This window comes from Doryrhamphus excisus, chromosome 12 (assembly GCF_030265055.1).
Source record: "Doryrhamphus excisus isolate RoL2022-K1 chromosome 12, RoL_Dexc_1.0, whole genome shotgun sequence".
Taxonomy (NCBI): domain Eukaryota; kingdom Metazoa; phylum Chordata; class Actinopteri; order Syngnathiformes; family Syngnathidae; genus Doryrhamphus; species Doryrhamphus excisus.
This window is the reverse complement of record NC_080477.1, coordinates 17600483-17613535: the sequence shown is the minus strand read 5'-3', so window position 1 is coordinate 17613535 and position 13053 is coordinate 17600483. Positions and strand designations below refer to the sequence as shown.

The window sequence follows — 13053 nt, the reverse complement described above, 5'->3', positions numbered from 1 at the left end:
ATGGATTTTAATGCATCGTTTACTCTGTTTTTACTCAACTCTATTTTTATTTCTTTTTTCTCTACTGCAAAGCGTCTTTGAGTACTCTGAAACGCTCTATACAAATCAATAAAAATGTATTATAGGAACCATAACGTCATTGTCAGGGCATTTATGTAAAAAAATGATGTCAATTGTGAGTCCAATGTGATGAGCGTTGGAGTCATATTTTAAGCGGGGGGGTAGCGGGGGCAGTTTGTGGGAAAGCCTTGTTTCCGTCTCTCTGTGTCGCTGAGTCTCATGTGATCGAGGAGGACGGGAAGTTGTGATGATGGACAGCAGGGAGGACCACTTAAAGTGTCACAGGACAAGCTTGTGGAGCGTCTGGGTTGTCTGCTCATGTTTGCCGATTCCGGGGGAAGGTTCTGTATTTTCCCGGTAGTGCCTCTCGAGGTTGGTGATAGGTTGAGTTGGACGCTTGAGGCTTGGAGGCATCCTTTCCAGAGAAGCATGAGCTAGAAGTTTGGCCGACATGAACCGGGAACTGGAGTATATGTTTGTTGAAGTAAGTATTTGATTATTTTTTTTTCAACATGTTGCGGTTTTATGAATGTAGAAGAAGCAAAGTTGTTTGTGGATGTTGACTCCTGACTCTTGGGGCCTTGTGTTGGAGAACCCTCGTGGTGACACACCCTTTCTCCTGGTGTCCATTGAGGAAAGTCTTTGGTGTCTTAAGCCTTTAAGTCCAATTCTTCCCTAAGATTTGTAAAAATGCAGCCTTTTGTCTTAAACGTGTGTTCTTTTTTCAAGTATATGTTCTTTATTGTTGTCGCTATTCTTTTGCATGTTTGTCGTCTTCAGTAGCTACGGGGACCAAATCCACTCTTGTTCTCCAAGGTAGCAAGCAGAAGTTAACTCTGCAGTCAGCATTGACCCACTTAATCTGATTAGAAACCACACAGCTCTCCATCCTCTTAGCAGGATACTCCTGATCGGACCCTAGTTTGGGTCTGCACCTTCAGGGTCTTGAAGTGGACCAGGTATCCCAAAAAGCCGTATTCTCCCCCCACCCTTATGCTAACCTTGAAGGTTTTTTGCGGGCCTATGGCGTCATGCCGCGTGGTCCCAGCTGAGCAGAAAAACAGCCTGGGCCTCTCACGAGTGGCATCATGTGACGGAAAGCCTCAGCAGTCAGTCAGGCACTCCTCAGATGAGCGCAAAACAGTTTTTACATTCCTTCCTTCCATCCGTGTCTGGATGCTGGGTGTATTGTGGTCTTGTATTGTGGGCTTGATGTTAAGGAGGCCGTCTGTTGAGAACAGCGGCCTCAGTTTGGTGGCAAGTCATCCAAAGCTCCAAGTTTTTTGGAGTTTTTTTGTTGAAATCTGATAATAAACATTGTTTTTCAGTGGTGTGACTAGTAGCGGTATGACAATGATGTTTTTTTTGTGAAGCTAATATGCTCTCAGTGGTACGATCAGTCGTAAAGTGAATGACCTTTGACTTGTTTTTTACATAGTCTATTTTTTAGTTCAAAAATATGCTAAAAATAACCAATAAAAATGTAATGGGAATATGCATTAAAAGTACAGATACATTTAATGTTACATCAAGTCAAGACAAAAACACTTGAGTTTTTTTTTTTTTTAGTTTAAATTAAGATACATGTTAAATATGATTTTCCATATTTTCCGGCCATCTCTGTGTGGAGTTTGCATGTTCTCCCCGTGCATGCATGGGTTTTTTCCGGGTACTCCGGTTTCCTCCCACATTCCAAAAACATGCTAGGTTAATTAGCGACTCCAAATTGTCCATAGAATTGAATGTGAGTGTGAATGGTTGTTTGTCTATATGTAACCTGTGATTGTCTGGCGACCAGTCCAGGGTGTACCCCGCCTCTCGCCCAAAGACAGCTGGGATAGGCTCCAGCACCCCCCGCGACCCTCGTGAGGAAAAAGCGGTACAAAATGAATGAATGAATTTTGGACAGTGTCTTCTGTCATCTAATTTTATTTTTATTTTTTTAGGCTATGTAAACATGTATCTTAATTTAAACTAAACTAAACAAAAAAACTCATAAGTGTTTTTGTCTTGACTTGATGCAACATTACATGTATCTGTACTTTTAATGATAAATCCGTATTTTTTCAAGCATATTCCCATTACATTTTTATTGGTTATTTTTTGCATATTTTTTAACAAAAAAATATTCATAGACAATGTGAAAAAACAAGTCAAAGGCCCGTCACTTTACGACTGTTCGTACTGCTGAGAGCATATTAGCTTCACAAAAAATCGTCATACCGCTACTAGTCACACCACTGAAAAACATTTATATGATTTTCAGTTTTGGACAGTGTCTTCCGTCATCTCATTTTATTTATCGCACCTCAAAAAGTAGCTAGATGCTTAATCTTGAACTGGCACCCTCCAGATAAAGAACCGGGGAGCTCTACTTGCTGACCTATTCACCTGCAACTGAGTCCTGGGCTCTGTAATCACGTTCCATAAACTCATAACAGAGGAGTCAACCCTGCACGAGTACAGAGGAGTCACATCAGTTCAACGGGATGAAGAGTGAAAGCTCAGCGCTCAGCGTATTAGCACGACGAAGGCTCTAATCTGCCAATGACTTTGCACAGATTTGTAAACACTTGAGAGTGATGCCACGCCCCGCGGCTATAACTCACCTCCACGGACTAACATGCACAGGAACAACTCAGAAGTGCATTGGACGTCCAAACTTTCTTCATCGCCCTTCATTCAGTAAGGGGGATGAGGACATTTGTTGACTTTGTATTGCTACAACAAAATCCAGCGACATGATCCAACTCTATCAAGTTTTGCGTGAGAATCCTGAGGAGAGGAGGTTGAGGACGGTGTCGGAATTGGATCTGACTGCCAACATTACCGGGCTTAAAACCTTCGAGGTGATCTGATGTTGTCTGAATAGAATTGGTGACATTTATTAATTCATGAACAATTGCTGGACACTTAGTATTGCAGGTATTCATTTGACGATATGTGGTTTGTATTGGTGTAGAATTGCATTGTATCTTACTGACAACAGTATTGGTTATACTGTGTAATACACTACAGTTATATATCATGACAAACTACAAATAGCATAAACTTTCTCTTTGCAAAACTCATAATTTGACTGGGAAATGCCTTGTAAGAATGTATTGTTTTATTTATTTTATATGCCAACACTGTTCTGCACGGCTGCAGAATAATAAGAAAAAAAAAATCGAAATTATTGTTTGAAGTTCTATCACCTATCGCCAAAGAAAAAAAGAAAGTGATGGTAATTAAATCGTGGTGTGGCTGGGTGAAATAAGATTAGTCAACGTTAAATCCTTCGATAGCCTAATCAGGTTCTGATCCTTCGTCTGAGTTAAATCTGGATTAGCATCGTGCTAGCCTCACCTTCCTAAGAGGGTACTGTAGCTGCTGCTGTCTTGTGGACTGATGGCAAATTAGTTTTGGTACACATTTTCATAGTAAAGGATCCTTTTTTATGAAATTTAAAAATTCATTCATTTTGTACCGCTTATCCTCACGAAGGTTGCAGGGGTGCTGGAGCCTATCCCAGCTGAGAGGCGGGGTACACCCTGGACTGGTCGCCAGCCAATCACAGGGCACATATAGACAAACAACCATTCACACTCACATTCATACCTATGGACAATTTGGAGTCGCCAATTAACCTAGCATGATTTTGGAATGTGGGAGGAAACCGGAATACCCGGAGAAAACCCACGCATGCACGGGGAGAACATGCAAACTCCACACAGAGATGGCCGAGGGTGGAACTGTCCAAAATTGAAAATCATATTTAACATGTATCTTAATTTAAACTAAACAAAAAAAAACATTACATGTATCTGTACTTTTAATGATAAATCTGATGATAATCTTAATGATATGAAGCATATTCCCATTACATTTTTATTGGTTATTTTTAACATATTTTTAACTAAAAAAAATAGACTAGCCAGCCAATCACAGGGCACATATAGACAAACAACCATTCACACTCACATTCATACCTATGGACAATTTGGAGTCGCCAATTAACCTAGCATGTTTTTGGAATGTGGGAGGAAATTTAAAAATAATAATAAAATACGTATAAATACGAGAGCGGCAATAATTAAGCAGATTTTGGAAAACAGTGGCAGCATTTTCAGCTGTATGGAAGAAGTGGTGCATTATTTTGCATGTAAGCGAACACACTCCATATTGTGTCTATCGTAGCTACTCTATTGAATTAAATTAGTAGGTCTTTTTTAATTTGCACTGGCAAGACCACACCCAGTTGTCTATACAGTGAAGGAAATGGCAAGCTTTATGTGTGTGGATAATGCAGAGGGTCTCTTTGGCGGGTGATTTATGATGTCACTAATGCTTCTCCTGCTGATGGTACCCCACCCCACTCTTCCACCGTGCATCGCTCCGTTTCTGTCATCAGATACAAACCAGGCTTCTGTTCGCTTTTCTGTCCTTGTCAGCAACCTTCACGTCTACTGCTTCTAATTTCTAAATACCGTTCTGATATGCAGCCATATTTCACCGTTGCCTAATTTTTGATTGGGTTTGACGCCTACCCAATTTGTTGTGTGCGTGTGTGAGGGCGATAATAAGGATTGAGACATGTGTTCACTAATGCAAACGATGATGCCTCAGTGAGGTGTGATGCCGCTCCAAACTTGCTTTTGCTATTTATAGACGTCTCCTACCCTTCCCACCGCTGATCCATCCCATCCTCCGGCCCAACCCCTCTCGGTTGCTAGGCTGGCTGCTGCGCAGCTCCCTGTGGGAAATGAGAAAATGAAGCAACAAAATGGTGTAGTGCACTGTGACGATGCTTTGTTTGGCTTTTATGATGACATTGGTTATCTGGTTGGAGGCCATTTGATGAAACTTCATGATGCATGTTTCGACTTGTGACTTTTTACAAGGCACATTTTTACCATTCAGGTCACCATGGTAACGTTTGGAACAGTAAACTTGGACAACAATGAGGTTTCTTTTCCAGCCTTCTGTACTATTTATGAAAAGAAGACATGTTTCCATGTAAAAAAGCTGCATTTTGTGGTCTTCCTGTCGTCTGATAATTAAAAATCGACAATTCTTTTGAGCCTTTTTCCACTGAGGACCGCATATTGAAAAATCCAAGTATGTTTTTTTTGCAGCTGTATTTTCACATAATGCCTACTACTACTAAAAACCAGTCACACGGACACAAAACGGAGGAAGTCGACGTGACCATGATGTCATGACTCAGATGACTGGTAGTGAAGCAGCAGATCAAATTATAAAAAGTCTGCCCCCGTCATTGTGCTCTCATCCAAAATAAGGCCTCTCTGTCTAGACTCGGAGAGATCATTATTTGACATTTTATGTAACGAAGCCCGAAGATACCGTGAAATCGACTGATGAGCCAGCAAGCGAGCCTCTAAATACATTCCTGTGTGTTCATTACTCGCTTGCGTTGGTTTTGGTGGTCTTAACTCTGTTGGTGCCAGGTTTTTTTTAAAAATCAGTTTAGGGTTTCAAAAAAGTTGTAGCTTGAAAATGTTATGTCATGCTATTACTACATGGATGGATAAAATATATATTATACCTGTGAATATTATCATTCATCAGGTCATTGTATCATGAATGTGAGTGTGAATGGTTGTTTGTCTATATGTGCCCTGTGATTGGCTGGCGACCAGTCCAGGGTGTACGAAGACAGCTGGGATAGGCTCCAGCACCCCAGAAATGAATGAATGAATGTGTTGAGTTGTGGACTCCTATACACACCTGTATAGAAATCTTTCTAGAGCTTCCAGAATCTGCACCTATCTCCGGTTTCCTCCCACATTCCAAAAACATGCTAGGTTAATTGGTGACTCCCAAATTGTCCATAGGTATGAATGTGAGTGTGAATGGTTGTTTGTCTATATGTGCCCTGTGATTGGCTGGCGACCAGTCCAGGGTGTACCCCGCCTCTTGCCCGAAGACAGCTGGGATAGGCTCCAGCACCCTCCGTGACCCTCGTGAGGAAAAAGCGGTAGAAAATGAATGAATGAATGAAGGTCATTGTATCCTCAGGGCTAATCTATCAATTAGCAGTGAATTGTCTCTCCCACGGATAACGGCTACGTCGTGATCCCGCATTTTTTTTTTCACATTCCCATTCCCACATTCACATTTCACAAAACGCGGACTACAGACCGCGGTCTAAATAAACAATTCTGATTGGTCCATTTTAAGATTTGCAAGGATTGGTTTGCAAATTACCACCGGAATTCCGCAGTCCGTGTTTTACCAACATCCAACAAGAACCGCTTAAAAAAAAAAAACTCTTTGTAGTATGGCATGCCAAAGTGCACTTGCCCGACGGGAATATCACTGATTGGATTTTACGTTTTAACTTGCCCCGGGCCATCGGTACATCGTTATTGTCGAGCCCTGTAATAAATACTATTAGTTAAATTCATGTAGTTAATTGCCCATATGGCCCAAAGCTAGAACCACTGTTGTGGACTCTGGCGGCAAAGTGTATTAAACGCCTACATTTTGCATAAAACCTCGGCCATAAATGTAGTAGTTTAGATTAAAGTTAGAGATGTCTGCCATCTCCTGCTGTAAAGTATCAACCACTGATAGCACCATATTTGCTGAAATGACTTGTTAAATTTAGCAATAGTGCTTTGGCGCATACAGAGTTAAATTCTGTCCATAACAAAGACATAGACGGTGTCAGGAGGGCCGCTCACGTTTTCCAGCGCCACAGTTGTCATGTTCTCAAAGCCCAAGTGAGATTAAAAAGCGACTGTACACCAAAACAAGTACTTATAAAAGGCAGATTAAATAGATGAAACTTGCTACTTGTGAGAATTTGTTCCGCTAAACCTCTTTAAAGTCATAATTTCTACTCTTTTCGCTTATGTAATGTTGTGCACAGTTCCTAAGGTCACGGTGGTGGTGGTGCTTTACTCAATCTTTGCCCTTATGTCATGACAAGGAAGACCTGTGTGTGCATGCATGCATGCAAGCGTTTTTATATGCCAGCCGAATTCCACCGCCATGTGACCGGCAGCATTCATTGGCTGTTTTTCCACAGTCTATGATCAGGTGATTACCTCCAGTCTTGCTTCCATGAAGCCTGAAAATGTTTTATAGTGAAGTGTGTATGTGTGTGTGTGTGTGTGTGTGTGTGTGTGTGAGTGTGAGAGTGGAACAATTGTGTGACCACACACAATCCATAACTGCTTGGTCTGAGTTAGCGTTTGTTTAACTGCTTGTTTTCCACAAATGTCCTGGTTATTGTCAGTTATGCTTTCTCTGAGGTCATTCTGGTAATTAACTGTTGGTGGGGAAACTAGGAAATTAAAATTAAAATTAAAATTAAAATTAAAAAATATATTTTTTAATTTTAACATTTTAATTTAATTTTTTAATTTTTTTAAATTATTTTTTTTTAAATTTAATTTTCATTTTAAAAATTAAAACTTTTTAAAATAAAAAAAATATTTTTATTTTTATTTTTATTTTTTTATTTTTATTTTTATTTTTATTTTTATTTTTATTTTTATTTTTATTTTTATTTTTATTTTTATTTTTATTTTTATTTTTATTTTTATTTTTATTTTTATTTTTATTTTTATTTTTATTTTTATTTTTATTTTTATTTTTATTTTTATTTTTAATTTTAATTTTAATATAAAATGTATAGTTGCTGCAGCTACAGCTATAGTAAAAAAACAAAGCAAAAGTGATTACATACATAATTTCATTAACCACTTCATTAGGTGGTCCTTGAGTTACATGCAAGTTCTGCTCCTAGACTCTGATTTAAGTTGTATGTTGACAATATATGATAAAATGGTTTGAAATGTCATGTAGATGCTCTCCTTTGCCAGGCAATGTACAAAAGTGGAAGTTAATCTGATGTACATGGGCTTTTTTTTCCCCAGTTTGACTATATTTAATTTTCCTTGTCTTTCACAGTCCGCTCGGGTGTGGATCCCAGACGTAGAAGAGGTGTGGAAGTCTGCTGAGCTGACCAAGGACTACAAAAATGGCGACAGCTCTCTGCAGCTTATGCTGGAGGATGGCTCGGTAAATAGCATGCTTCTTATTCCTACTCTTGGTGGCTTTTTTCTTCCTCTTACCGCCTTTTGAAAAAGCATCATTAGCGTTATTGGTTTTACAATTAGCTCTCATCACAAATGAGGTTTATAAATATTCCCTCAGGGAGCAATTTAAATGTATAGTAGCAAATTTAATTTCTCAAAACCACCACTCTCACTCTTGGGCATATTTAGAAAGCAGTGCAGTTAATTTTGGGGGTACACATTAGAGTGTAATTAGTAATTGTCTTTGACTGCATACTTTAGTGTGTGTGTGTGTGTTGATATAAACTCATCAACTAGATACAGAATGAGAGCCTCATTTGTCCAGCAACAAAACAACAGGCTTAATGAGAGGAGTTGGACAAACATCAGACAAAGAAGGAGATTCATTTAATAGAAATTTGAGCATGTAATTTTTGAAGATGAAGCATGCAAGTTGAAAAGAAATTCAGTAAACAAAAAGTGTAAACAAGTCACATTTGAGCCGATTTTGCCACAGTCAGCTCCTGATACACCATGCAACGAAATACAGTCGGAATACTGTCTTATTATATAACTTAAAACGGCGGTTGCCACACACCCAGCCACGGATGCAGCTTTTGGATAAATGATCTTTGATGATTATACCTATTTATTTTTCCTACCTTCAGAAACTTGAGCACAAACTGGACCCCAAAACGAAGAATCTACCCTACTTGCGTAACCCTGACATTCTGGTCGGCGAGAATGACCTCACGGCGCTCAGCTACCTCCACGAGCCGGCTGTGCTGCACAACCTTAAAGTCCGCTTCATCGACTCAAAGCTCATCTATACTTACTGCGGTAAGAAACCTGTCGGCTACCATGTATTTGTTTTTATTAACAAGCACTTCATGTATTATTGTTTAGATCAGAACACAACATACATGTTCAATGTAGTCTACTATCATCAGGTGTTAGCATCACATACCCGAGCTCACATGTTGTTCCCTCTTGTGTGGCAGGAATCGTTTTGGTGGCCATCAACCCGTACGAGACACTGCCTATCTACGGTACAGACATCATCAACGCTTACAGTGGCCAGAACATGGGCGACATGGACCCACACATCTTTGCTGTGGCAGAGGAGGCTTACAAACAAATGGCCAGGTTTGTTTGCCACTTTGTTCTTAAGGTTGACTGTGACTGTGGGCTCCAACGTTCCTGCATCCATGCATCCAAAGTGTGGGCTGAGAGTTCATGAAAGTGGGCACTCTCTCAAATGTCCAATACAAAAGTAGTACTGTGATATTGCAGGTATTTTGTTTTTCAAATTGATATCAGTATTTTGTTAAATAATGGTTATTTCAAGCATCCTAAAAGGACTTTTTACTGATGTTAGTTACTTTGTTCCACATTAATACTGTTCCGATGGTGGATAAGTCAGGGACTGCATACTCTGCATTGTTTCACAGCTAATAGAATGTGAATATTTGAGCAGGATCTTGAGACATAATTTAATTTTTTTTTTTTTATGTTTTTTTTTTGGCATGTTAAAGCTTTATTTATCCAAATGCGACACTTTAAGTTTTTACAGAGGAAAGTTTGTGATACAGCATAACATACTGTTCTAATCGAATAAAAATGTGTTAACTACAAGAAAAAACAAAAAATATGGCCTTGTTAACAGTATCGTGATATATCGTAATACATCGTATCGTGAGCCTAGTATCGTGATACGTATCCTATCGCCAGATTCTTGCCAATACTTATAGGTTATCACATGGTTTGTCTTGACCTTCGGTCTCAGGCTGATACTGACACTTGGGGGCATGATACCTGGCCTGATACCAGACAAACCATGTGATGATCTTATTATCACATACTATTTAATCATGAGCTTATTATCATGTACTATTTAATCAAAAGACCATTTTGTTTCTGTTCTCTGATTGGTTGTTTCACGGGCACGAAACCAGTGCAGCGCGCTCTGAGTGGACAGCTACGAGGGCTGATACTGGACATGGTTAAACTCTATATTTTATCAGTATCACTGCCCTGGGCTTTGACACAGTATCATTTCGGCCTTTTCCCGTATCATTCATGGGCGGTTTCTAGGGTACAGGGCCAATTAATACTGTAGTATGTGATAAACACCCCTATCAAAGAGTGAAGTGGAGTCGGGCTTTAGGCTGAAAATACCAAGTATCTCAGCCCAGGTTCGTATCTAAGAGGGGTTTTTGTCTCAGGTCATTCCTCGAGGCACATCCCTGTTATCAAAGCAAGCGAACGGTGTGGTTAGAAGGTGCGGCCGCACCTGCTCTCCCTGTAGCTAACTGAGCCCCCTGCTGATAATAGCAGCTGACACTTATCCTGCACATGTAGTTTGAGAGCCAGCAGCCTAGTTATTTCCTTGAAACACACCAATCACAGAGTAAAAACGTGCTACACAGATTAAGTCACTGTATCGTTGTCTTCTAGGGACGAGAGGAACCAGTCTATCATTGTAAGTGGAGAGTCCGGGGCGGGAAAAACAGTGTCGGCCAAGTACGCCATGAGATACTTTGCCACGGTCAGCGGCTCAGCCAGCGAGGCCAACGTAGAGGAGAAAGTGTTGGCGTCTAACCCCATCATGGAGGTGAGGGCGCATTTTCTCATTTCTTCTCCTCTCTCTGCTGCCAGAATCTTTCTCCTCCCCCGTCAACTTTCACTCTGACAAATCAGAGACGAGGACTGGATGAATAGAAGGCTTTCTTGCGTCACAGTGATGTCACCGCAGAATCAAAGCCTGGATGCATCAGCCTTTTGCCATATTGCAGAACCTGTGTGTGTGTGTGTGTGTGTGTGTGTGCGTGCATGTGTGTGATAGAGTGTGTGAGAAGGCAGGGGGATGTTTGTGTGAGGCATTTAAATGGCTGACACAGAAGGATTTGAGACACCGACCTTTCTTCTGAATGTTGAAGGCAATGCACTGTAAGGTGCACCACCCACAATTTGTTCAGATTTAGAGTCAAATATATACCGTATTTTCCAGACGATAAGTCACACTTTTTTTCTTAGGTTGGCTGGTCCTGCGACTTATACTCCAGAGCGACTTATAAATGCAAAAATATTTTCCGTATTTTCCAGACTATAAGTCGCAATTTTTACATAGGTTGACTGTTCCTGCGACTTATACTCCAGAGCGACTTATAAATGAAAAAACTGTTTATGTTACATAAACACTGGACACCTTTTCTGTTCATGTTTATAGCTGAATAACTATTGTGTTAGCATATCTTAAACCTATTCAGCCTGTTCTCTATTCTTTTATTATTGTTAGAATTTGCCTTCCAAGAAGACGTAATGTCTGTTTTCTAGTTTGTAGTAAGTAGTTTGTAAAATAAATTACTCGCAAAAAATGCAACTTATGTTTTTTTCTACCTAATTATGCATTTTTGGCCTTGTGCGACTTATAGTCCAGAAATACAGTATATAATTTCACAGACAGCCACAAGAGGGCACTCTAGACTTTCACATCGATATCTCCTACTCCTTAACAATTCGATATTTAAACACTAGACGTTAGCTTACAAAGACAGCTGAGAACAACAGAACACAAATGCCCCCCAAAAGAAAATCATATTCTGCAGACTACAAGCTGCAAGTAGTGAAATTATCAGCTGAAAACAGTAATCGAGCAGCAGAGAGAAAGTTTGTATAAGCGGAGGCAACTCTGACTGCCATGAACTTACTGTAGTTAAAAATGTTATGTTATGTTTGCAATGTTACATAAACACTGGGCACCTTCTCTGTTCATGTTTATTTTTCGTGTAGCTGAATAACCATTGTGTTCGCTTTTGTGTTATCTTACATCTATTCAGCCTCTATTCTTTTATTAATGTCCGAACTTGTCTCCCAAGATGACGTAATGTCCGTTTTGGTCAAGTAGTTGTAAAATAAATAACCCCCAAAAAATGCGAGTTATACTCCAGTGCGACTTATGTATGTTTTTTTCTACCTAATTATGCATTTTTGGACTTGTGCGACTTATACTCCAGAGCGACTTATAGTGCAGCATATATATATATATATATATATATATATATATATATATATATATATATATACACACACACACACACAATATATTATACAATATACCTTCAGACTGAGCTGTCACAAAAAGGACGTCAATGAAGATAACGCATGATAAAAGTTTGTCTCCTCTGTCAGGCCATCGGAAATGCTAAGACGACTCGCAACGACAACAGCAGCCGCTTTGGGAAGTACATCGAGATTGGCTTCGACAACCGCTACAGAATCATTGGTGCTAACATGAGGACGTATCTTCTGGAAAAATCCAGAGTGGTGTTTCAGGTGAGCGTACCAACATTTGCTGTAAGTGTTTGCTATGATTTGTTGCTTCTCGATTACCTTGCGTGGATGTTTGTGTACTTTGAGAAAAATCTGACATCTGACACATTCTTTCTTTACTGAAGTATGTCCAGTATGCTTAATGGCATTCCACGGTTGTAACTTCATATTCAGTGACTACAGCGAAATACTAGAACAGTACTTCACATCCTTGACATGCTTCCCATGCAGGATTCTTCGCCATCGGCTTTGCATCGGACAATGGAAAGCCTGTAACAATCATATATTACATAATAACACAACAAACGGATTCCTTTGGAAGCATGTTCACGCTGTGGATGAGGTCACCAAGTGTAGAAGAGAACCTTGACCTAACCTGAAAAGTAAACCTATTCCTCACAATGCAGTCAAACATGGACATGTGGAGTATTCCTTGTTTACATTCTTAGCATCAGCTGATATGGGTTTCGATAAAGGACAAGGATTAAATATTGTCCTTGTCATATTTTTTAAATGTTCGACGATGTGTTCATATGTGAATAGTAAATGCAAATGACATAACAAATTGTGCTGAGTTCAAGACAAACCACTTTTCTGTAGGCCCAATTTGGAAATATAGACAAAAAGCACA

At 39.7% G+C, this 13053-nt stretch overlaps 1 protein-coding gene across 4 annotated transcripts in view; it reads left to right on the top strand.

Moving 5' to 3' along the window:
* Positions 1 to 13053, top strand: part of myo5aa (myosin VAa) — a 47546-nt gene that overhangs the window by 4069 nt on the left and 30424 nt on the right. For all 4 annotated transcript variants that reach the window (XM_058089001.1, XM_058089002.1, XM_058089000.1 and 1 more), the window contains exons 2-6: positions 7984 to 8094; positions 8759 to 8930; positions 9092 to 9236; positions 10548 to 10704; positions 12282 to 12425. In XM_058089001.1, the coding sequence (XP_057944984.1) occupies positions 7984 to 8094; positions 8759 to 8930; positions 9092 to 9236; positions 10548 to 10704; positions 12282 to 12425 (729 nt within the window). The remainder of the gene's footprint in view (positions 1 to 7983; positions 8095 to 8758; positions 8931 to 9091; positions 9237 to 10547; positions 10705 to 12281; positions 12426 to 13053) is intronic.